At 53.2% G+C, this 21,909-nt stretch overlaps 2 protein-coding genes across 4 annotated transcripts in view; one reads left to right on the top strand and one right to left on the bottom strand.

The window, feature by feature from the left end:
- Positions 1–5,081, top strand: part of Itpk1 (inositol-tetrakisphosphate 1-kinase) — a 134,576-nt gene extending 129,495 nt beyond the window's left edge. For all 3 annotated transcript variants that reach the window (XM_050151543.1, XM_050151545.1, XM_050151546.1), the window contains one exon: positions 3,165–5,081. In XM_050151543.1, coding sequence (XP_050007500.1) covers positions 3,165–3,523 — 359 coding nt within the window. In that variant the 3' untranslated portion in view covers positions 3,524–5,081. The remainder of the gene's footprint in view (positions 1–3,164) is intronic.
- Positions 5,082–9,149: 4,068 nt separating this feature from the next.
- Chga (chromogranin A) lies at positions 9,150–20,617 on the bottom strand. Its single transcript, XM_050151560.1, has 8 exons — positions 20,473–20,617; positions 19,730–19,776; positions 17,413–17,506; positions 16,621–16,689; positions 14,010–14,159; positions 11,940–12,341; positions 10,990–11,450; positions 9,150–9,267 (listed from the first exon to the last, which is right to left on the bottom strand). Exons 1-8 carry the CDS (start codon positions 20,591–20,593, stop codon positions 9,184–9,186), a joined length of 1,428 nt encoding a protein of 475 aa, XP_050007517.1. The 5' UTR covers positions 20,594–20,617; the 3' UTR covers positions 9,150–9,183.
- Between the last annotated feature and the right edge of the window lie 1,292 nt (positions 20,618–21,909).

The raw sequence follows: 21,909 nt of genomic DNA, 5'->3' as shown, positions 1-21,909 counted from the left end.
CCGCTCAGAGAGTACATGAGCCACTCCACAGCATCACAGTTCACAGCAGAAAACGAGGGACCCCAAAGAGCCCAACAGCTCCGACATTCAGCTGGCATCTGCCAGAGGCCACATGTCCTGCTGTCAGCCCTTACACCACAGTTGGGAGGAAGAAGATGGAGAGAGGAACTGCCAGTGGCTGCTCTGGCATGTATGGGTGCCCGAGAGTTCCACAAAGGGAAGGAACCGACACTGGAGGTGGACCAGCTTGGGTACCAGGAGGGGTGAAATGGGACCAGACAGGGTCAGAGGGGAGCCTCTGGGGCCTGGGTCCAGCCAGCATACTCAGACTCAGCCCGTTGAGTTTCCCAGCTCGGGGGTGGAGGCGGTGGAACCTCTGAGGAAAGCTAGGGTATAGAGTGGGGAATATAGTGCTGTGTCGGGAGAATCATAAAGAAGAAGTGAAAATGTGGGGTGATCCAAGAGCACACACGGCTCACTAATGGGTTGAGGGTGAGAGACAGGGCCACTGAAAAAGCCTTGGGAGGAGGGGGGTACACTCTTCCACTAGTGGTGGGCAGCCCCTCCCAGCTCAAAGAATTCAGTGTATCGTAAAGGCAGGAGAGCCTCTACTGTGTTCAGGGAGACAGTCACTGAGAGCCAGCGTGAATACAGAGTCTTCTGCCAGGGGACCCTAGGACTCGGTTGTTCCAGTGGAATGGGGTACGGGGGTGGGTCTGTGACTACCAGATTGATGGTAAGGCTGTGCCGAGGGATGGCCGAAGGGCCCTATAGTCCCAGGGGCCTCAGGCAAAGAGAAGCTAGTGTCTGAGAGGTGACTCGGTTTACCGTCCAAGGTGTAGAACCAGCCCTCTGGGTCCAGCAGAGGTGCGGGCTTGGTCCTGCTTCTCGGGAAGCATGTGGGGCACTGGGGTAGGTGGAAGCTCTGTCGGAACACCCAGCTTGGGAGATGAGGAAACCTGAGTGGCAGAAGCAGCCTGTGCTAATGGCCCTGCCGTGTTCTGTGGCACGAGGAAGCTGCTGTGAGCTCTGCTTGCCCATGAGGTGATGCTGGGAGCTAAAGAACCGCATCCATGGTTACAGTCCTCATAGGACTGGGACCCATTAGTCCAGAGCCTCCACACCGACCCTAAGGCCTTTGATGTCTTAGAACACCGGGGTTCTGATCTTGGCCCACTTCTTCACTGTGATGGTCTAGGCAGCCTCACTTTAGCCCCTACTTTCGCTTCTGTACGAGTGCGAGCATTTCTCGTGCTGCAGACAAATGGGTTTGCATGGTGCTGGGCGTGGAGCTGGCACCCTGCCCTGCTAGTTTTCACCTCCCAGGCTGGCAAACGCCAACCTACCTCAGCCTGTTTATCACAGGCCCCCAAGGAAGTGGCTGTTATCTAGTCTACCTTGTCCCCCCGGGCCTCATCTGGGAGCAAAAGCAGAATGGTTACTAGCGAGCAGCCTTCTTGGTTTCTTAGCAACCCGACTGGGTCCTGGTTCCCCTCCCTGTATCATACCTAGCCCCATGTCTGTCCTGCCCTTCACCCTCACTCCCAGAGCTAGCAGCATACTGAGTCCCACAGTGGGGCCTCTCGGTACTAGGTGTTAAAAACAAATAATATCAGAGGATCTGGGGCGCACCACAGTTCTGTCACGTAGGAGCTTTGTAACCTGGAGCCTCACAGAGCCTCCAGGTTCCCTGTAAGATGGGCTGAGGAGCATGGGCAGTGAGCCAAGGACCATGAAGCTCATAGCCCAGTGATTGGCACTCTGACACTCTGGGAACACCAGCACAGAAGGGTTGCCATCTTCCCTCCATGGTTGGCACTCCTTCATCTCCTGACTACTGGAGACAAGAGTGTGAAGATGGCATTGACATGTGTAATGGTGCGCTGTGCCAGCCGCCTTGTTAGCGTCCCCATGAGTGCCCTTGCTTCGGGCTTCCTCAGAATCACAGGGTGGGTTTGCCAAAAGACACAAGATAGCCCAGGGGCCTGGCCCCCACACAGTTGCCACCTCAGCTTCTACCTATAGTATGGTACCAGTTCTCATCGAGACACCTCATTCCGAGAAGGTGAGAGATCACGCCTCATATCTCTTTGGAAGTAGTTTGTTGGAAGTCACCAAATCCTCACCCCAAATCTGAAGCCTGCTGGGTAATTCCTGGGGTCTCTTCTGGCATTGTGTCTGCAGCGTGCACACATGTATGAGTGCATGTGTGTGAAAGTGTACCCCTGTCCCCATGGTTACCATAAGTTTCTATGCCAGAGACGGTGGACTTGGCAGTCTGTTCCTAGGTGCTGGTCCTCAGAGTCTGGGACACAGATTGCATCCCTGAAGGTATTTGGGGCAAGAGGGAACAGATTTGGTTTGGGCTGTGGCTTCTGACTCAGACCCACCCAGGTCTAGCCCTCCTGTGTGGAGAGCTGGCCTCCTGTGTTTTGTGGACAAGAAAGTTGAGCCTTCAGATAGGATACAGTGACTAGGACCCAGGTCTGAGGCCAGAATCGCAGTTTATCGGTAAGCGTATGAGGAATACATTCTGGCGTTGCCGTCTGACTGTATCATGTCAGTGTTGGCTGGTTATGTTCCTTCGTTTTCTGTTACTGGAACAAAATAGCCAAGATGATCAGCTTAAAGAGGAAAGTTAATAAAATAAAATTTATTATTTTAGTTATTTGGGTTTTAAAGTTTCAGTCCATGATGATTTCTCTCCATTGATTTGTGCCTGTGACAGGGCAGATATATGGGAAGTACTGGCAGAGGCCACTGGCTACCTGAGGGGAGAGAAAGTGTGTCTGAAATGGCTAGCCAGTCTCCTTAGTGGGCTCTTCCAACTCCTCCCAGCAGCTCCTTGAGCTAACAACTAATGTTTTAACATGTGGACTTTGGAATGTGCACTACTTACCCAAACTATAGCAGTGAGTGAGCCAAGGAAATGCCCAACGAAAACAAGATTCATCTTTATCATCTGGAGCTGTGGAATTTCACACTCAGGGATTAGACAGTGGTCAAGGGCCAGCTTTGGGGACCGTGTGCACCAGGTTCTGTGGCTTCCCACCACTCTGCGATACTGAAAATGCCCCCCAAGTCCCAGGAGCCCGTTACTTCTGCTTCTTTCTCCTCTCATATTCCCTGGCTGATGCCCAGTACCTTCTGTCTCTCCCCTCCAGGCTATGAGGGTGTGAGCGAGTTCTTTACCGACCTCCTGAACCACATTGCCACAGTCCTGCAAGGCCAGAGCACAGGCGGAGCTGCCCTGGAGGAAGTGGCCCCGCTGAGGCACAACAGGCTTCTGGCGGAACAGGCGGGCAGCCTGGCTGGTGAGCGGACGTGCAGTGCCAACCCTGGCTGCTGTGGCAGCTTAAAGGGCCAGGACACAACCTGGAAGACTGAGACCGAAGCAGGCAACATGGGCGCCGGTGGCTCTGCCAAGCTGCCACATCAGAGACTTGGCTGCACCACCGGTGTGTCACCCAGCTTCCAGCAGCACTGTGTGGCCTCCCTGGCCACCAAGGCCTCCTCACAGTAGTCACAGAGCCCAGGACCCAGAGGGGCGGCGGCGCAGAGCGTGGAACACACTCACTGGGCCAGCAGCTCCGAACGGGAACACTACTAAGAATTCCCAGTGATCTGATGCTTCTCTGTTTTAAATTTTTACCTGATTTTCTGATGTTATGATCGGAATGAGGGGGGGGGAGACAGAGCAGAGCACCAAGTGGTCCAGCGTCGAGGATGCCGCCTGAGTCCTGTGCAAATCTCCTCACTGAGTTTACACACGCTTGTGTTCTCAACACTAGGTCTGAATGTGAAGTGGGGTGTGTGCATGTGTGTGTGGTTGTCATGCAAGTGTGTGTGTGTGTGCATGTCTGTCTGTCTTCATGGCTGCTGTGTGGGCCAGGCTTCCGGGCACCCTGGAAGGAGCTCGTATCTGGCCAGGCTGTTGCAGCTAAGCAGGCAAAAGGATGAATGTTTCCCCCATTCCTCCCCTCCCCACATCTGCCCACACCGACCTCACTGTCCTTTTTTCTCAGATGTGGTCTTCTCCAAAGCTAACCCTTGCCCCTGTGCAGCTGACCCTTCTTCTCCAAAGCCAGGGAAGCAGTTGACCCCTTGGGAGCTCTGTACTGGGGGTCTGGGCTGTGGGAAGGGAAAAGAAGCCTCTTAGTGGGTGGAGCCAAAGCCCCCTAACTATTGCCAGTCTTTACTGGCTCTGTAGAATACACCAGGCTACTGTACTCTCCAGCCTGGCTCTATTGCTCTCTGGGACCCAGGAAGGAGGCTACCTAGCTAGGAATCCAGGGGTCTGTCGGGACCCAGGGTTTGTGCTGGGACTTTGAACAAATCATTCCACGAGTCTCCAGGCCTCCACCTCCTCATCTCTTCGAGGTGGCTCCTGAGACAGGAAACTGAAGAGCTGACCTAGTGTTCTAGCCCACGAGGATGCCTGCTTTTCCATGCCATCATCTGGGTCCCTCTTTTCAGGTGAGAGGAGGCCGTTGCTAGGGCTGCTCCTGTACACACACACCAGCCCCTCCTGGTACAGCAAGGCCCAGTGCAGCCCTGCTGTGTCCACAGCAAGTCCCTTGCACCGAGCACTAGGCAAGCCCCCAAGGGAGCTGTGCCCCACTTCAGACTCACTCTGTCCCCACAGCAGCTGGCAGACTACCCACTGGCCCCAGTGCCCACAGGAAAGGATACCTGTGGAGCCCTGGATGATAAGCCCAGGTCCCCCATCCCCCCGCCCAAGGGTGATCTTGTGTCTTAAGATATCAGCTCACTTTGCAAAGAGAACTAGGCCTTTGGATTGTCCTTAGGTCCAGATAAGATGGAGGACACTAGAGGAAGTACCCTGCAGCCCTGGGGAGGCTACCAAGTAGGGCCATGGTTGAGCATCCTTCGGGTGAGGAGGGGCTGGTTGGCTTTCTTGGGAATGGAACCCCGGAACTAACCACGTTTACAGGTCCTGAGTGTTGAACCTGATGTCTGTATGTCGCCTTCCCAGGCCTGCCTCTGAATACGGGGGTGGGAAGTGTGGCCGGCTCTCGCACTGCTTTGTCTCCAGAATAAACTACTGAGATCAAACTACACTTCATACATGGTCACAGTCATTAAAGAAAAGATGTTTGGTAAGACACGTTGGCTTTTCAGCCTTCAGAACAGGCGGGATGAAGACAAGGGTTCCTTTCCCTGGAGCTCCTCCTCCAGGGTCACACCTTGGGCGGTGTGGCGTTTTCCACAGGTCTCTGCGGGTATTGGGGACAGTTAACGCTTTTCCAGGAGTGGAGACGGGAGCAGGGACTTGGGGCCACATTCTTGAAGGTGCTTTAATGATCGAGAAATGTGACTTCCCCCAACACGGCGCTGCAGAACACTAGCCGCTGGTGTCCATTCTCAAGAGAGAAGAGTGGGTCTGGTCAAGGTCATTGCTGGTTCACCGAAGTGTCTAGATTTGCCACGCACTGTGGGTAGGCTAGCCCGCAGAACTGGATCCACTGAATCCTCAGATTATTTAGGGGGCTATGCCAGGTGTGAGCCCCATCAGTGGAGGAAAAACCACCCTGAGCCCGGTAGATTGATGGGGGTGCTGGAGAAACGGTGACTGAGAATGCTTGCTGTGCTGTCGTGACACGGGAGTTCAGAGCTCAGCGCCTGTGTAGCAAACCAGGCATTCAGCTTGAACTCTTAACTCCACCTCAAAAGTATAGGGAATAGGTGCTGGAGAGATGGCTCAGAGGTTAAGAGCACTGACTGCTCTTCCAGAGGTCCTAAGTTCAATTCCCGGCAACCTACATGGTGGTTCACAACCATCTGTAATGAGATCTGGCGCCCTCTTCTGGCCTGCAGCCATACATGGAGGCTCAACACTGTACATAATAAATAAATCTTTAAAAAAAAAAGTATAGGGAGTAGAGACGAGACCACTGGGGCTTGCTGAGGAAATATGAGCCCCGGGTTCAGGTCCTACCTTGGAGTGGGCAGAGAGTATTTGAGACAGATACTCCAACTGTCTTGTCTTTTGGTCTCTGAGCATTTACAGGGTCCCCACACACATACTTTTTTTTTAAGGCCACAGCAAGAAGCTGAGTTTTTAACAGCTGGGGCAAATAGTGTCTGGTGGACAGGCATTCAGAGACTGAAGAACACAGCCTTTCTACTGGCCCTTGTCTAGTCTAGAGCATTCACACCCTACTGACTCTAGAGCTGATGCCCTGGGAGGGCCTGCCGGCCTTTTTACAGTCCCTGTGTAAGTCAGTCACGTGACCAGTAGGATCCAAGCACTGCTCCTGTCGTTCCAGAGCCCTCACGCTGGTCTGAAGGAGCCCACCTCCTCTAGTCTGGGTGGGAAGGTGCCATGGCTCCTGGTAGGAACTTCTGGGGTCGAGGGGCTCCCAGTTTTAGGTAGGCCTACTACGGCTACTGCTGCTACCATGCTCCAAGGCTCCTCCACAGACCCTCCCCTAGTAAAGGCCTGAGCCTCAACCCTTCTTCTCTGCCAGGCCAGTGCCGGCCTACTCTCCTGTGCAGAGGAAGGCTGACTACCACAGCAACACGGCCCCTTCTACTCGGGTCCTCTTCCCTCTGCTTATGACCGGGAGGTACCTTTCTCAGAAACGGTTGAGTTTTCTTTGCTTCCTGGATCTAATGAAACTTGGCATCTTGAAAGGGCCCCTACAGGACATAGGAGGTGACATCTCCCCGAGGCTCCCTGCATTGAGAGCTCACCCAGGCTTTTTATGGCACTGTCCTACCTGCGGAGCTAAGTAGTGACCATGCCCGAGCTTTGTGACGGCTCCTGCTTGCCCCCTCCCCCCACTCCGCCCTGCACCCGTGTGTCTTGTGCACATCTGCATGCCAGATGCTCTTGGACAAAGCCACTGCGCACTGGCTCCTGCCCAGCCTCTCTTTACTTCCTGTGGTAATGACAATGCAGGGGGCTCATCTTTAGGATGGGGTCTTCTAGTGACAAAGTGTCCCTGTGTTCTGTTGCCACTTGATCTTGGTGCTGGATGTTTTTGGTCTCTGGTAGCCTAGTGGGAGTTCGTGTAATTACGTAACTGTCAGGAGGTGTCTGAGCCTGAAGGTAACTGTCAGGAGGTGTCTGAGCCTGAAGGTAACTGTCAGGAGGTGTCTGAGCCTGAAGAAAACCACGTCTCAGCAGTGACCTCATGCAGGGTGTGCCTTGCCTCAGGGGTGGGTTGCTGTAATGCGAGAAGCTAGGGTTCACTGGAAACTTTTAGGTGAAGACCTCCCACCTCCTACCTCTGTCCTACCATGTCCTCCGCTGCTGTAGGAATTTGGGGTCTGTGCTGTCTCACACAGTCGGGCCCTACCACAGTTCAGTACAAACTGAATTCCACACTGGGAAACCGAGGCTCTGGGAGGGTCAGAAAGGCTGGCCAAGTACTCTAGGTAGTGAATTGTTGCATGAATTCTAATAGGTACTGATAATAAAAGCCCAGAGTCACCTGAAAGCTGGGGGATCAGAGAAGTAGTATAGCTAGCCACTAGAGAGACCTTTTACCTCTACCCGATCCTTTCCTCAGACTGCAACTGTCTCCATCAAACCTGCCTATGAGCTCCTGACTCCTCCCACCTTATATTCTTCTCTTCCTGCCTCCACCTCCCTAGTGCTGGGGTTAAAGGCGTGGGACTCCCAAGTATAGAGATTCAAGGTGTGAGCTAACACCGCCTGGCCTCTAGTGACTTAGCTCTGCACTCTGATCTTCAGGCAAGTTGAATTATTAAACAGAATGTCACCACATTGAATACGGGTGGACTGAGGCAGGGTTTGGACCCTTGGGACCTGGCTCTCAAATACCAGCTGGAACTCTGGAATTGGCTCTGCCTGGGGTGCAGTGATGTCCCTGCCCCTTGGTCAATGTGCATGCTCTTGCTAGGCAGACTGCTAAGGCCGAGCCCAGTCTCCATCATCCCCACCTGGAAGTCCCTCACCTGCTGGCTTTTTGTTGAGGTGCACAGGCGGAGAACGTGAAGAGATAACATTCCCATCTGAAGCCAGCAGAGCCACTCGCCAGCCCAACAGTCAGAGGCTGCGTTGACTGTAGGAGGATCTGACTTACCCCACGAGACATCGGGTTTCCGAAGCCAGGGTTTCATACCAGGTTTTGTATGCAGGCGTGCTAGGCCGCATAGACATGTTTGATGATTGAATGACAATTGAATGATTGGTCCTAGTAGCCGGCACCCATGGGTCCAGCACCATATCCCAGCCTGGCGTGATTGCATGAATGACCTACAAAATTCTCATGCCTAAAAGTTTGGTATGTCAGCTCCATCTGTGACTTCAATGTGTTATTTCATCTTCCCTGCCTCTGTTTCCCTATTCTCAAAACTGGACCTAAGACCTGTTATTTTCTAGTATACTCTTCGTGCCCCATGCTTAGACACCCCATGGCCCACGCCTGTGGTCACTGACACATGAGTAGCCATGGTGGGGAGTCCAACATTGACCTGGTACCTGTGACCGGGCAGAGGTATTATCCTGGGGCCTGTCAACCTCTGCCCAGCACCCAGCTAGATGACAGCCCAGAAGGACAACCTCAGCAGAAACTGTCCAGCTCAGGCATGGCTGGGAGACAAGTGAGCAAAGGGTGATGGACCCCGCCCTGGGGTGGTGACCATCCCACGTCCCGTTCTGGGCAGTTCAGCACCTCCATCTACAGATAAAACAGAGGCTCAGTGATACAAAGACGCTTGCCCGTAAATGGCCCAGAAAGGAGTACCCCAAAACACACACTCAGCACAGCCATGAAACTACCCATTCCTTTTACTCAACTCTGAGTGGAAGGGGAAAGAAAAAAGTCAAAGAAAAGGAAAGAGCCCAAAGCAGGTTTATTCTGTCAACAAATTTTATCTGGAATATCGTAGTCAGGAGTTCTCGACTTTCACCCAAAGGTCAGAAGTTACTGCAGTTGTGCCCCGTGGATAAGGTGGAAGAGAAACTTCTAGAAAGCTGCCTGTGTTCAGAGAAGGAATATGTGTTGACAGTCGGAGCTGTCCTGCAGGAGTGTCCAGGGCAGGGGCTGAGAACAAGAGGGGATGAGGGACAAGAGGGCAACCTGGGCTCTGGTGGCCAGAGGCAGCCTCCCTACTGGGAGCTGCATTCAAGCCACGGGGCCAGGGTCACAGGGTGCCTTGAAGCCATGGCTGCCCCCACCAGCCGGTGCCTCAGCCCCGCCGCAGTGCTTGCAGCTGGTGAGCCACCTTCTCCAGCTCTGCCTCGATGGCTGACAGGCTCTCTAGTTCCTGGTCCTAGGAGGGAACAGACAGGGTCACTTGGGACTGGCCCAGGCTGGAATCATCTACGGCACAGTCGGTCAGACTGGCCCTGCTGTTTGTTAGCAGCTGGTCTCAGACAAGGGGCTTTGTGTCTGAACCGCGGGGGATTTCTCTGCATTGCAGGTACAATGATGTCATCCAACGATGCTGGGATACTCTGGGGACCACTATGCTCTTATTCAACCTCCATTTCATCCATCAACTATAGACCAGTAGGAATTTGTTCCTTCAGGGTACATGGTTCCATTTGGGTCCCTTCCTCAGTCTGGATACCAGTGCTGGCTCCTGGGATGCAGCCAGTCTGGCTTGATCTGTCTCCTACAGCCTCTGAACCTGCTGGGCTAATGGTCAGAACTGTGTCAACACAGACCCGCTCAGGGCTGGGCTCTGACATTTGGTCCTAACCCTAGAATCTCCCACGCTCCGGTCAGGACAGTCAGGGAAGCAGGAAACCCTCCTCTCAGCCTCTAAGTCTCAAATTTACTGCCTTTCAGCGCAGTCTGCAGGACACTGACAGAGACTACCCTGGAAATAGGGATTCTAGATCCTTCTATCTGAGAACAAGCCATGGAGGGAGTATGAGTTCTTTGTTGCTGACGTTTCTAGCAAGACTACCCCCCACCTCATCCTGTCTATAATACCCGGGGTCCCTGCTTCTTCACTAAAGGTTCCCTTTGTTCATGAGTAAGAAGCTTTAATGGGTTGGTAAAGGGCTCTTAAAACTGCCCATCTTGTCTGGGACCAGGGCAGGAGGGGTAAGTAGTACAGAGCAGTTCATGTTACCCTTCCCCCACCTCCAAGGACTCCAGACCAGTGGCCAGTCACTCCTAAGAGGAACCCATTGCTTTCAGATCTCAACAGGATCCTGCTCAGGTTGGAAGATGGGCAGGACCTAAAGAAGGCTTCTGGGTGAGCAGAAAAGAGCCTTGAGGTCCGGGCTGAGGGTAGAGCATGTTCCCCATAGAATCCCAACTCCCTCCACAGCACCAGTTTAACCAGGTCCCACAAAAGCCTCGTCTAGCTCAGGAGGCATCCTGCCTGCCGAGAAGCCCGGCTCTCACCTCCTGTGTGGTCCACGTCCCTGGGTCCCTATACCACCCCTGCAGCTGCCCAAGTGGCTTTGTGTAGACCAGGGTTTTGTAAGTCATGTTGTGGTGAGAATGAGGTGAACTGGAGAGACTCCATACTCCCGTTTCACAAATGGGGGAACTAATGAGACTCAGAGAGGGAAGAGAGGGACAATGACCTGCCCAAGGTCACACAATCAGGACCAGGTGGAACCCACATCTGCTGGCACCTCCATTCCTCCCTGTCTGCTCACCAAGGTCCAGCTAGCCCTGCCCCTGCTATGCCATTGTAGGCTATATGTGAGTTTGAACCCAGGAGAAGGTGTAATCGTATTGCCTGGGGACCGGGACAACATGGCCACCAACAAGGCTGTCCCTTAGCATCCTTTCCCAGTTCCCAGGAATACAGGTGCCCTGAGAGGCCCCAGGCCAGTCCTGCCAAGCTCCCCATCCACATGCCTGATTCCCCATTACTCCCATGTCCTGCTCACACACCAGCAGAGGCAATGTCCCCACTCTGTGTCCCTCAGGCACATCTAAGGCCACTGTCCACCTGGCCCAGTAGCTCTATTGATCACCTGCTGTAAGCAAGTGTCCCCTATCCCATGCTGCCCTTGGCTATACCGACCTCTGCTCTGCGGTTGGCGCTGCCTTCCTCTTCCTTCTTTTCCTCAAAGTCGCCTCGGGCCTCCACACTGTCTTCTCTGGAAGATGGCCTCCAGCCCCGGCGCAGCTGAGGCCTGGGGTCCCTGAAGCCATAGGCCCGGGCCCGGAAGGAGAGCTTCATGGAGCGATCAGGATCATCCTCCCCCTGCAGCCGCTTCTCTGCCGTCAGTTCCTTGGCCAGCTGGTCCATCCTGCTCCACCGCTTGTCCTCCCATTCTCTGGGTAGATGCTCCTCTTCCTCCTCCTCCTGCTTATGCTCCAGTTCCTGGCTCTTCCTGCCTGGAAAGAGACCTTGGGGCAGCCCTGCCATCACGTCTTCCCCGTTGTCCTCTTGCCGAGAGAGCTCCAGCTCCCCCTGGGGTGACAGAGCTTCAGAAGCTCCAGTCTTTCCAGCTCCATCCACTGCCTGAGACTCCGACTGACCTGGAGTGGGTGGTGGCAAGAACTTCAGGAAACGGTTGAGGAAGGGCTGCCATTTCCCCCAGACCCTGTTACTCCCTCAGATCCTCTGTGCAGCCACTTCTAAGGCCAAGCTCAGCCTTCGGAGTCCAGCCAGCACCCCCATAGCAGCCCCATCGGAGCACAGAGCAACCCTGTATTATGCTTTGCAAGGCACAATACAGTGGGGGAGCCCCTCACTGAACCTCACCCTGTCTTCCCTGCATTCTCCAAGCACCTACGCGAAGCCCTTCCTCCCTCTCAGGTGTTTTGTTTAGGAGTCAGGCAAACTGCAGTTGGAATCATAGCTTTGATTGCCAATTAGCTGTGTAGCCTTAAGCAAATTATATGACCTCTCTGAGCCTGCTGTTCTCCTGGACGGTGGAGAGGACACCATCTTTCAGCGTTGTTATGGAGGTGGCATAAGGCCACCCTCTCCCAGACACATCAGTGAGGTCCTGTCACTGTACGTACCCTCATCTTTCTGGATCTCCTGGTATTTGGTTTGGGAGTGGGAGCTGGATGTTGTGGTGGGGGCTTCTTCAGGCCCAGACTTCTCTCTAACCTCCTTTTGCTCTTCCTCCTCCTGCTTGGCGTTTATGGCTTGTTGCCGGACACTCAGGCCTGTCTCGCTGTCCCCCGTAGCCTGCGGGTCCCTGTGCTCCTGTTTGGGGAGGTTGGCCGGTGGCTGGGTGTTGGTGGCTGTGTCCTCCTCAGAAGCCTGACTGTTCTCCACCATAGAGGACTTCTGCCTGGGCTCTAGGACAGCTTGAGGCCTGGGTCCCTCCGTGGTTCCCTCAGAGCCATCCTGTTGCCCCTCATAAGAGTCCTCTCTCTTCTCCACGGCTTCCGTAGTCGGAGTTTCTGCTGTAGCGTCTGTGAACACAGTAGGAGAGAGTCAAGCTGAGGACCCAGCTGCCATCAGGGACTCCCAAGTTCAAGCCTGCCATCAGATGTCTTGGCTTCCAGGAAGCCCACCCTATGAGAAAGATTGGGGTCACCCTTTCATATTTTATATTTAACCTTTCATTTTTTTTTTTTTTTTTTTTTTTTGGTTTTTCGAGACAGGGTTTCTCTGTGGTTTTGGAGCCTGTCCTGGAATTAGCTCTGTAGACCAGGCTGGTCTCGAACTCACAGAGATCCGCCTGCCTCTGCCTCCCGAGTGCTGGGATTAAAGGCGTGCGCCACCACCGCCCGGCTTAACCTTTCATATTTTATATTTAATTTGAAGCTTGTTCTGAGGTCAATTGAATTGGGCTGCTTTAATTCTGCTTTTTTAAACAGGATTGTAATTTTGAAAGCAAAAATGGAACCCCCAAATCAAAATTAACATAATTTAAAATGACCCCAGAAGATAGAACCCTGAACTGTGAACTAGGGCAGCAGCTGGACTGCGGTGTGATCTGGGCGAATCATTTAACCTGTCTGTGTTCAAGCCTATCCCTGCACATCTTGAGCGCTGTGTGACCAGTACAGGCTCCACTGAAAGGTGTTTTCTTAAAGACAGGCTTTTAAGAGTAACAATCCCTCCTGTTTTTGGATTGGCAGCTGCTCACAGAGCACCACCAGGCACATGCTACTGTCACCAGGGCTTCAGGGCGCCTAGTCCACAGAACTCAAATGATCTTCAGAAAGCCAGGACACCTGTCATTGCTCAGACTCTGGAGGCCCACCTTGTTCATTCCTCCAAATGCCAAGCTCAGGGTCTCTGCATTAGAGCTTTCAGCTGTGTGTGTGTGCGCGCGCGTGCGCTCCTGTACACACAAACACACACACATGCATACACACACACTTATGCATGCACGCATGCACACACACACACACACACACACACACACGACACTATTCCCTTCTCATAGCACCACAGCAATCTCGACGCTTGTTCCCATGGGAGCAATATGTGGGAGTCTGCACACCATGACAAGCAGCCACCAGGGTGACAGTGCACTTGATGCGGGGTGCCTGACACCAGCTGATGTGGGGTGCCGGGCACACCTGTATGTGTCCATAGTTGGCCCAGAGGATGACCATAGACAAGTTGCTGGGAACTGGCCTTTCTGTCCACTTTGGACACAAAAATCCCAGCTCTGCAGTTTGTCGCACTTCCAGGGTGGGAAGCTGGTTGACACTGCCCAAGGATGCCTTTTTTACTTCCGGGTCGATGACCCAGGTCATTTTGTATTTTGAACCCACTCCTCTGGACCCTCCTTGCACACCTTCACCTAAGGTGGTCCCTAGTCCCAGGAGGACAGGAGCAGGAGACGGGGGCTTTGTGGCAGGGGCTATGAGGTTGGCCCAGGGTTACTCCTGCCTCTGGAGCAGGGGACTGGTGTGGGGCCAAGTCGGGGGCTTTGGATAAGAAAGAGCCAGGTTCAAATTCTGTTATGGTATGAACCCTGTGCAAGGGACTTAACCTTCCAGGCCTTGGTTTCCGACGTGTAAAGGGAAGGGAGCAATAGCTGCCTTCCTGCTCTGAAGAAGCAGTGCCCCCTGGGGACCACTGTGCTTCTTGCGACCCCTCCTCTCCCAGCTGGCCACACTGACCTCCATGCTTGGCCTCAGGGCTCTGGTTCTCGAACATTTCTGAGAGCTCGTCCTCGAAGCTGCTGTGTTGCTGCTGTTGTTGCTGTGGATCCTCTTGCTGCTTCGGCTCCTCTTGCTGCTTTGGCTGCTGCTGGGCCCGCTCCTTGGCACCTGGTAGGAGGGGACAAGGGGAGGTCCCATGTGGCCAGGCCCTGACATATCTGTCTATGACTCTGTAGGCCTACTTCAACCCTGTGAACATCCTGTGTTCTTAGAGAGAAGCTGAGGGTACAGGTTCTCAGCTGGGGTCCATCAGGCTACACCACCTCTCTGACTCAGTGTCCCCAGTGGGGAAGGAGAGAAAGTTCTTCTTGTACCTTTAAGAGCAATAAGGGCTCAAATGGAATAGAAGCATGTCTATTCCAGCAGGAGAGCAATGAGAAACCCTCAGGACCTATGACACGACAGCAGCCCTGGGTTTTAATGGGCTCTCTTTATTCAAGAAACTCCAGCTCTGGAACCCCAAGTCTGGCCCCTAGAGAAGGTGGGTGCTGTGCCTATCTCTGAGCCCAGGGCTGTACCTACCTTGAAGCCCAGAGTCCCTTTGCCTATATAGCCCCTGTTGCTGTTGCTGCTGCCCTGCTGAGTATCCTGCAGCAGTGTCTGCATCAGGACACAGCTCTGCAGCTGTGCAGTCAGTGCAGGCGAGGAAGCTTGTCTGACTCAGCTGCAGTGAGCTTCAGGCCTCCCCTGGCCATGCCCGTGGTTTTGTGACCTTGAGCAAGGAGGGCTCCTCAAGGTCAGATGCTCATTTATAAACAGACTTGTAGTAGATGTTAAGGCAGAGGTCCCAGGGCAAGAATATTATACAGAACCCAGGAGGGGATGGAGGAATGGTCATGATGGTTGAAGACACACCCAGTGCCTTCATAATGGAAAACAACCCAGTGTGCAGATACTGTGTGTTATTAGATACATATGTGTAAGGGTATAGAGTAAGGCACATTTCTAACAATCTCTGTTGAAATAATTTTTAAATGGAATATCCATCCAATATTTAATCTTAAAATTATCATTAAAATATCTAATGTTTTGTTTAAAAGCATCACCCTGGAGACCTGGAACACCTAACCTCCAGCCATACTTTAACCCTGGCTACCTCCTGAGGAACGGGTAGGACCACAGTGCCCTGTGCATGGACCTGGTACAGTGGGTGTGTGGAACATGCCTGCAACCCCAGCATTCCAAAGGCTGAGGCAGGGTTAGCTACAGAGTGAGACCCTGTTTCAAAACAAAGACAGGACAAAACTGATCCTAAATACCCCAGCGCCAGCCACCATCCCCTGTTTGCCAGGCGTGGGTTCTAGGGCCCACTAGAGATGTTTAGTTGGTGAAGTGTTTACTTAGCATACGTGAAGCCCTAGGTTCCATCCCCAGCACCACATAAAGCAGTGTAGTAGCCCACGCCTGAAATCCCAGCCCTCTGGAGGTGGAAGATTGGAGGGTTTGAAATTCAAGGGCGTCCTCAGTTATATGGTAAGTTTCAAGTCAGACTGGGCTACATGAGATCCTGCCTCAAAAATAAATAAATAAATAAATAAATAAAACATGGGAGGTTGGTGTTTATTGCCAAAACAGACCAGCAAGTGAGAGGAAAGGGGCAAACTCCCACAGGGAAGGAGAATTGCTAAGGTTAATTTTTTGTTTGTTTGTTTTTCAAGACAGGATTTCTCTGTGTGGTCCTGACTGTCCTGGACTAGGCTGACTTTGAGCTCACAGAGATCTGCCTGCCTCTGCCTCCCAAGTGCTGGGATTAAAGGCGTGCGCCACCACCACTGGTACTAGGGCTAATTTTTGCTTGCTTATCACCCAACTCTCTCTCCATTTTCATACACAGCTCTCACTGCCCCAAAGACCCCAGGGTGGCCTTGGTTTGAGTTGGGCAGAGATGACAGATTCATGCACAAGGCACTGAGGGCGTATCTCACAAGCGTGGCTACTTTCCTCAGAAGGCAGCTGGGGCAGAAGCAGAGCTGGAGCCCAGCTCCTCCAGGTCTCCAGGGCAGTGCTTCACCCTCCCTCAAACCAGGAAGTGGCTGGGGATGGTGCTTTGACAAGAGCTTAGCTCTCTGTCCTGGCCGGCTTGCAAGTTCTCCATGCTGTGAGCCCTCAGCCTCAAATCCTGTCTGAAAAGCACTGGATTTTCTTAGTCTTTTTGGGAAAGTCACCTCCCAGTCTAAGACACACTGTAAGTCTGGTCTGTGTTGAGGGACTAGCAAAACCTTGCCTCCCACATAATCCAAGGAGCAAGAATCACAAGGAAGCAAGAGCTTTCTCTGTGTGTGCTCACTTCTGGGTCTGCAGAGAAGAATCCTTGTGGTCTTCCTGGATGACTGCCCTCCAGAGGCCAAGGAGTGTCAGCAGAATCGTGTCTACTCTGAACAAGGTGTACTCATGGTGTGGTCTTGGGGAAATCACTCAGCCTCTCTGAGCCTTGATCTCTTTAGCAGTCTGGACAATAGAGTCGTGTAGCATGAAGCACCCCACCTTTCTGCTCAGCCTCCACCCGCGTTCTTTCCTGCTCTGTTGCTGGCTTTCCTTCCCCTGAGAACTGTGTGTGGTGCTGAAATACCTTGGAGAGCCAGGTCTTGGAGTTCCTTCAGCAAATTCTGGTGTCGCAGGATGGAGAGGACCCTCTCATCTGCAGGGAGAGGACACAGTTACCGGTGGCTTCCAGAGGACAACCCCAAGAGATTAGCGTGGACGCTTTCAGCAAGCTCAATCATTTATTCTGGAAACTCGGCACCAGGAGGCAGTGGCAAGCCTGCATCTTGGTAGAACACTTTGGGAATTCCCCATATCCAAGACGTCAGTCACCTCCCTGCTGCAGCAGAAAGGTCGCCTGCTGACTCTACGCCCAGCCCCCACGGAAGGAGCTGTGGACATCAGGTTCCACTGAGTGTGTAAATACTTCCCACTTCCAGGTTGCCTGCCCTGTCTGCTCCTCCTGACATCCTTCATTTTCTACCTGCCCATCACCAGTGCTATCGTGTGTTAGACAAACTGGATGGTCAGCTTGGAAAGATGTGGTCCTTCATAGGCCCACTTAATACCCTCTATCCCAGATCCAGAGAGTCAGTAGGACTCCAAACGCTGGGAATACAGCCCACAGAACTCTGGTCCACAGGGTGCCCAGTCTGCAGGCTGCTGTTCCAGGCCCTTCATTCTGCCATGTGTTCCCTCTGAAAATCTACATGCCTCAGGATCAGTCCCAGGAGCTGTCACCTCCTCATGTGTGCTCCCCAGATGCCAGCACAGACCAGGGCACTGGGGCAACGACTGCTGGAGGAGATGATTAATCCCGTCAAGAGACACCCACCAGCACCCTGGCCTCCCAGTCCCTCCTCCAGCCTCTGGCTCCTACCTCCTTGGAGGATCTCCAGACACTCAGAGCTGACAGGCATGGGGCTGGGTTTGGACAGCGAATCAGAGATGACCTCCACGACACACTTCATCACCTGGGAGACAGCAAGACAGTCTGTGGCTGGTACAAACATGGAGCTTAGTCCCTGAGGTGCCAGGGCAGCTTTCCCAGGAGGGCAGAAGAAGAACATTTCTGTTATCTGCAAGAGGCCCTGGGGCTCACCTCTGCTTCCTTAACTAGACCTTGTAGAGCCATAGAAACAGAACACACACACACACACACACACACACACACACACACACACACACGAGCCAAACCAATCACATGGGCATGCCAGCATGTACCTCCAGGGAACCACTGCTGAGGGAGGAAGGGGAGTATTTATCTGCCATCTTCTCCCTCTTTGGGTAGTTCTCTAAGGAGGGTGCTGCCTCTGAGATCTAAGAGGACCTCTGGGGGTCCAGCAGAGTCCAAAGGATCAGCTCCTCCAAGATGTCCTCCAGGCTGTCCAGTGAAGAACACAAATCTACCCAGGCTCGAATTTGCCAGAAACAGGACCACGTCTCATTCTGCAGCCACACTATGTGACTCCACATTGTTCCATGGGGGAAAAAAACCTTGGCTGGATGTGGGATGCCAACTAGTTACATCTCCATGTTCATGCCAGCCCAAGACATGTATGTCTCTGAACGTTGTATGAGGCGCAGCAGGTAGAGAAGCCCATGGCAGATAGCTGGTTTCTGAAGACGGTCTGCACCGTGTGGAATGCTAGCTGTGTGATCTGGAGCAAGTGACTAAGTCTCTCTGAGCCTTGGTTTCCCCATATGTAAAGCAGGGATGAGAATGCCCACCCAGTGGAAAACACTTCATCCCGTGTGAAGTGCCACACACGCTTAGGGAGAGAATCACAACGTCAGACCTGTTTCCATTGCCTGCAGCTGGGTGGAGGAGCAGGAGGTGCCAGACATGCGTCAGGCAACACTGGCAGAGAGCGAAGGTGTGGGAAGATGTGTCTATGGGATGTGGAGACATCCAACCCATGGTTCCAAGAGAGCAAGTCGGCAAAGGCTGTCGGAGCATGTAGTCATAACAACCTCCAAGCGAACACACAGGTCATCCCTAGCTGCTGGCACCTCTGACTCCAGCTGCCAAGCTATGGTGGTGGGAGCAGATCTGGCAAGCAGCTCCTAGGAGCACGTGCGCTTTCTCCCCAACACCAGACTTTGCATAGAGAACACCAGGAAACCACCAGCTTTTGAGGGCAGATACCAAGAAACAGGAGTTGGGTAGGGGTCTCAAGAATACTGGGAAGCAGGGGGTTGTGGTGTATATCTTTAATCCCAGCCCTCGGGAGGCAGAGGTAGGCGGATCTCTTTTAGTCTGAGGCCAACCTGATCTACATAATGAGTTTCAGGACAGCCAGGGCTACTGTCAAAAGAGACCCTTTCAAAAGAAAGAAATAAAGAAAGGAAGGAAAGAAGGTAAGAAGGAAGGAAGGAAGGAAGGAAGCAAGGAAGGAAGGAAGGAAAGAAAGAAAGAAAGAAGGAAGGAAAGAAGAGAACATAAAAAAGAACAATGACGAGATACGAAGGAAGGCTCTAGGGAAATCACTGAGGGCCTACGAGGTTCCTGTGGCTTCACCCATGGATCGAGACACTTACAGAAGCTGGATTTTCCGAGGTTGCACAGCTAAAATGATGGTGGAAAGTTAAACACCCAGCCTGTGTACAGTTACCAACAAATAAACAAGAAAATACAACTGAACAAATAAACAGTGAGCTCTTGGGTGCCTTTGGCTTTTAGCTGTGGCCTCTCACAGAAGACGGCCCTCAGACCACGGAGAACAGAATTCTCTGATGCCCAGGTGGAGACATCCCGATCCTGGGAGAACAGCCCTGGTTCTGATGAGGACGCAGTCCAAGGATTTGGTATGGCTTGTTTCTCACTGCCAGATGAATCCCTGGGCAGAAGCAGGAGGCAGAAGCGGGAGGCAGAGCAGGGAGTCTGAGTGACAAGGTGAGGGCAGAGGCAGGCAGGTCTGTGGACACCTAGGACAGGAGAAGCTATGGTCCTGGCTCAGACTGGTGTCCCTGGTCCCAGGTCTCAGCAGGTGAGATGTGGGCCCCTTGGGAAGTCACTGCAGCAGGGCAAGCAGAGATCTTTGATGTCTTCTTGTGTAAGCTGTCCCCGGCTCAGCTGCTGCAGTGCTGCCTCTGGCTCTATGCCAGCCTCCCTCCTGCAGCTGCCCAAGGACTGGCCAGGAGGTGCCCACAGGGCATCCTCCTCTCTCCCAAGGTACCCCAACGTTCCTTCTTACCTTAGTGTCCCCTTTTGTCATGGGGCTGTTCACAGGGAGGGCAAAGACTGGCAAGAAGAAGACAGAGAGATAGAGAGTGAGAGATTGCTAACTGGTTATTTCTCCACACCAAGGAAAGCCCAGTTCTTCCCTATTGGGGGGGGGGCGCTCTCCCTTACACCGATGCCCCAAACCCAAATAAGTCACCAGCACTGATTCCTGTTTCCCTTCCCTGCTGCCCCAGGGGGTGGCCCTCAGAGGCTGCACTAAAGAACCTCAACCGTTCCCACCAGAGGAGGGTGCATGTAGAGCTGAAATCAAGTTTACTCTGAACAAGACCAACCATATAGTGGGACGGGGTAGGTAGGAATGGAGGCATGCAAGGGGAGAAACCCCAGAGGTGGTGGCAAAGATCTGGGGTGGGGGAAGAGATCAAGGGCAGACTAAAGGGTGGAAAGGACGGGAGGATTGGGGAGGTAGTGGCAGTCCTTTATCTCCCCCAGTGACCTTGGTTGCGCAGAGCCCCACACCGGTGGGTGATGTGGAGGTGGGTGGGTAGGGGGAGCTGCCCCGCTGGGTTGGGTCAGACTCCACAGTCCCCACAGTCCATACGGGTGTGGTGGGAGCCCGGAGGCCACACTGAGTCTAGCGTTAGAGCTAACCCGCGTCCTGACTGGGTGTTGTCCGTGGTACTGAACCCTCGGGCGCCTCAAAGGACCTGGGGCAGGAGAGGGGACCCTGCTACCGAGCCTAAAGCAGCTCACCTTGTCCCGAGCACAGCAGAAGCGCCAGAACCGCGGCATAGCGCATGGCGAGTCGAGTGGTGCGGGTCGGGTGGATGAACTGCGGCAGGAGGATGGCAGAAGTGGGTCTATGGTCTGTCATCTCGAGCTCTTGCCCCAGCGGGATGACTGCGGTAGCGGCGGTGGTGGCGGCGGCGGTGGTGGCAGCAGCAGTAGCAGCAGCAACGCTATATGCCTCTCTTTTATACACACCACACACGCACGCACGCACGCACGAGCGCGCGCATACACACACACACACACACACACACACACACACACACCCAGGAAATTACGTCATAGGACCTCCCCCTGAGTCCTTTCCCTACCTTCGGGTCCCGCCCCGCCTCCAGGCTCACCTCTGGCTGCCTCCACCCTGCCCCTAGCTAGTGGCAGTGAAGAGTACCCGGCTTCAGAAGGGGGCCCAGCTGAACCTCCACCTGTCAATCTGCTGTGTATCCGTGGGCAAGTCACTCCTTTCTCTGAACCTCCCATTCCTCCCCAGTTCACCGAGGTTCCTGTACCTCTTTCTCCAGGCGCTGAGTTTTCCTCTGCTTAGGTACTTTTCTCTTGATTTCACCGACTGGAGGCACGTTCACGTTTCAGAACTTCCTGACCCCTGCCTGAGTGAGGGAGGCCTCTCTTTCTAGCAAGCCAGTTTTGTGCCTCACATCCTGTCACTATGTGTATTTATTTGTTATTTGATAGTGGTCAGTGGTCACTGCTTTCACAGTGCTGAGAGCCCCTCTCCGTGGTTTCACCCATGTTCAATGTATGGACTGAAGATTCAGCCCACACATGACTGGGTCCTGAGTTCACAGCTCTCAGGCAAATGAGGCAGATTGGGGGGGCAGTTTTCACCGTCAAGCTAAAACAGAAGTGACCCATCCTAGTCCAGTAGCCCAGGGACACCTCTACCTCCAACCAGCCTCGCCTCTTCCTATATGTTTTCAAAACCTGGATATTTTAGGTGCAAAATTTGTCTGCTGCTTTTAGACAAAGAGAGCAGAAACTAATCTCATGCCCCAGAAGAGCAAATTAAGACTCAGAAGTGGACAGTCCCGTGACTTGAGTCACACAGCATATCCACAATGGGGTAGGAGGAAAGCCAAGTCCTTGGGTCTTCCTGTGTGGACAAGGCTGCCTCCTTCCTGAGATACCAGGTGATGTTGCTGGAGTGTGAGGTGCTTCCAGTCCTCTCCCAGAGACTCGGTGGCCTGGCAGGACTCTTTTAATTTTTCTTTTATAAAAATTAATTTATTTTTATTTTATTGGTGTGTAGGCGGAGTTTTCCCATCCTAGAGGCCACTTTCAAATTACCTTACAGAGGTTCTTATTAATTATAGATGTTTGGTGATAGGTCAGGCTTGTTACCGGCTAACTCTTACATTTAAATTAACCCATTTCTACTTGTCTATG

Source organism: Alexandromys fortis, unplaced genomic scaffold, assembly GCF_014885135.2.
Source record: "Alexandromys fortis isolate MF-2015 unplaced genomic scaffold, M_Fortis_MF-2015_v1.1 scaffold_63, whole genome shotgun sequence".
Lineage (NCBI taxonomy): Eukaryota > Metazoa > Chordata > Mammalia > Rodentia > Cricetidae > Alexandromys > Alexandromys fortis.
Note: the sequence above shows the minus strand (reverse complement) of the source record. Positions and strands in the feature narration are given on the sequence as shown.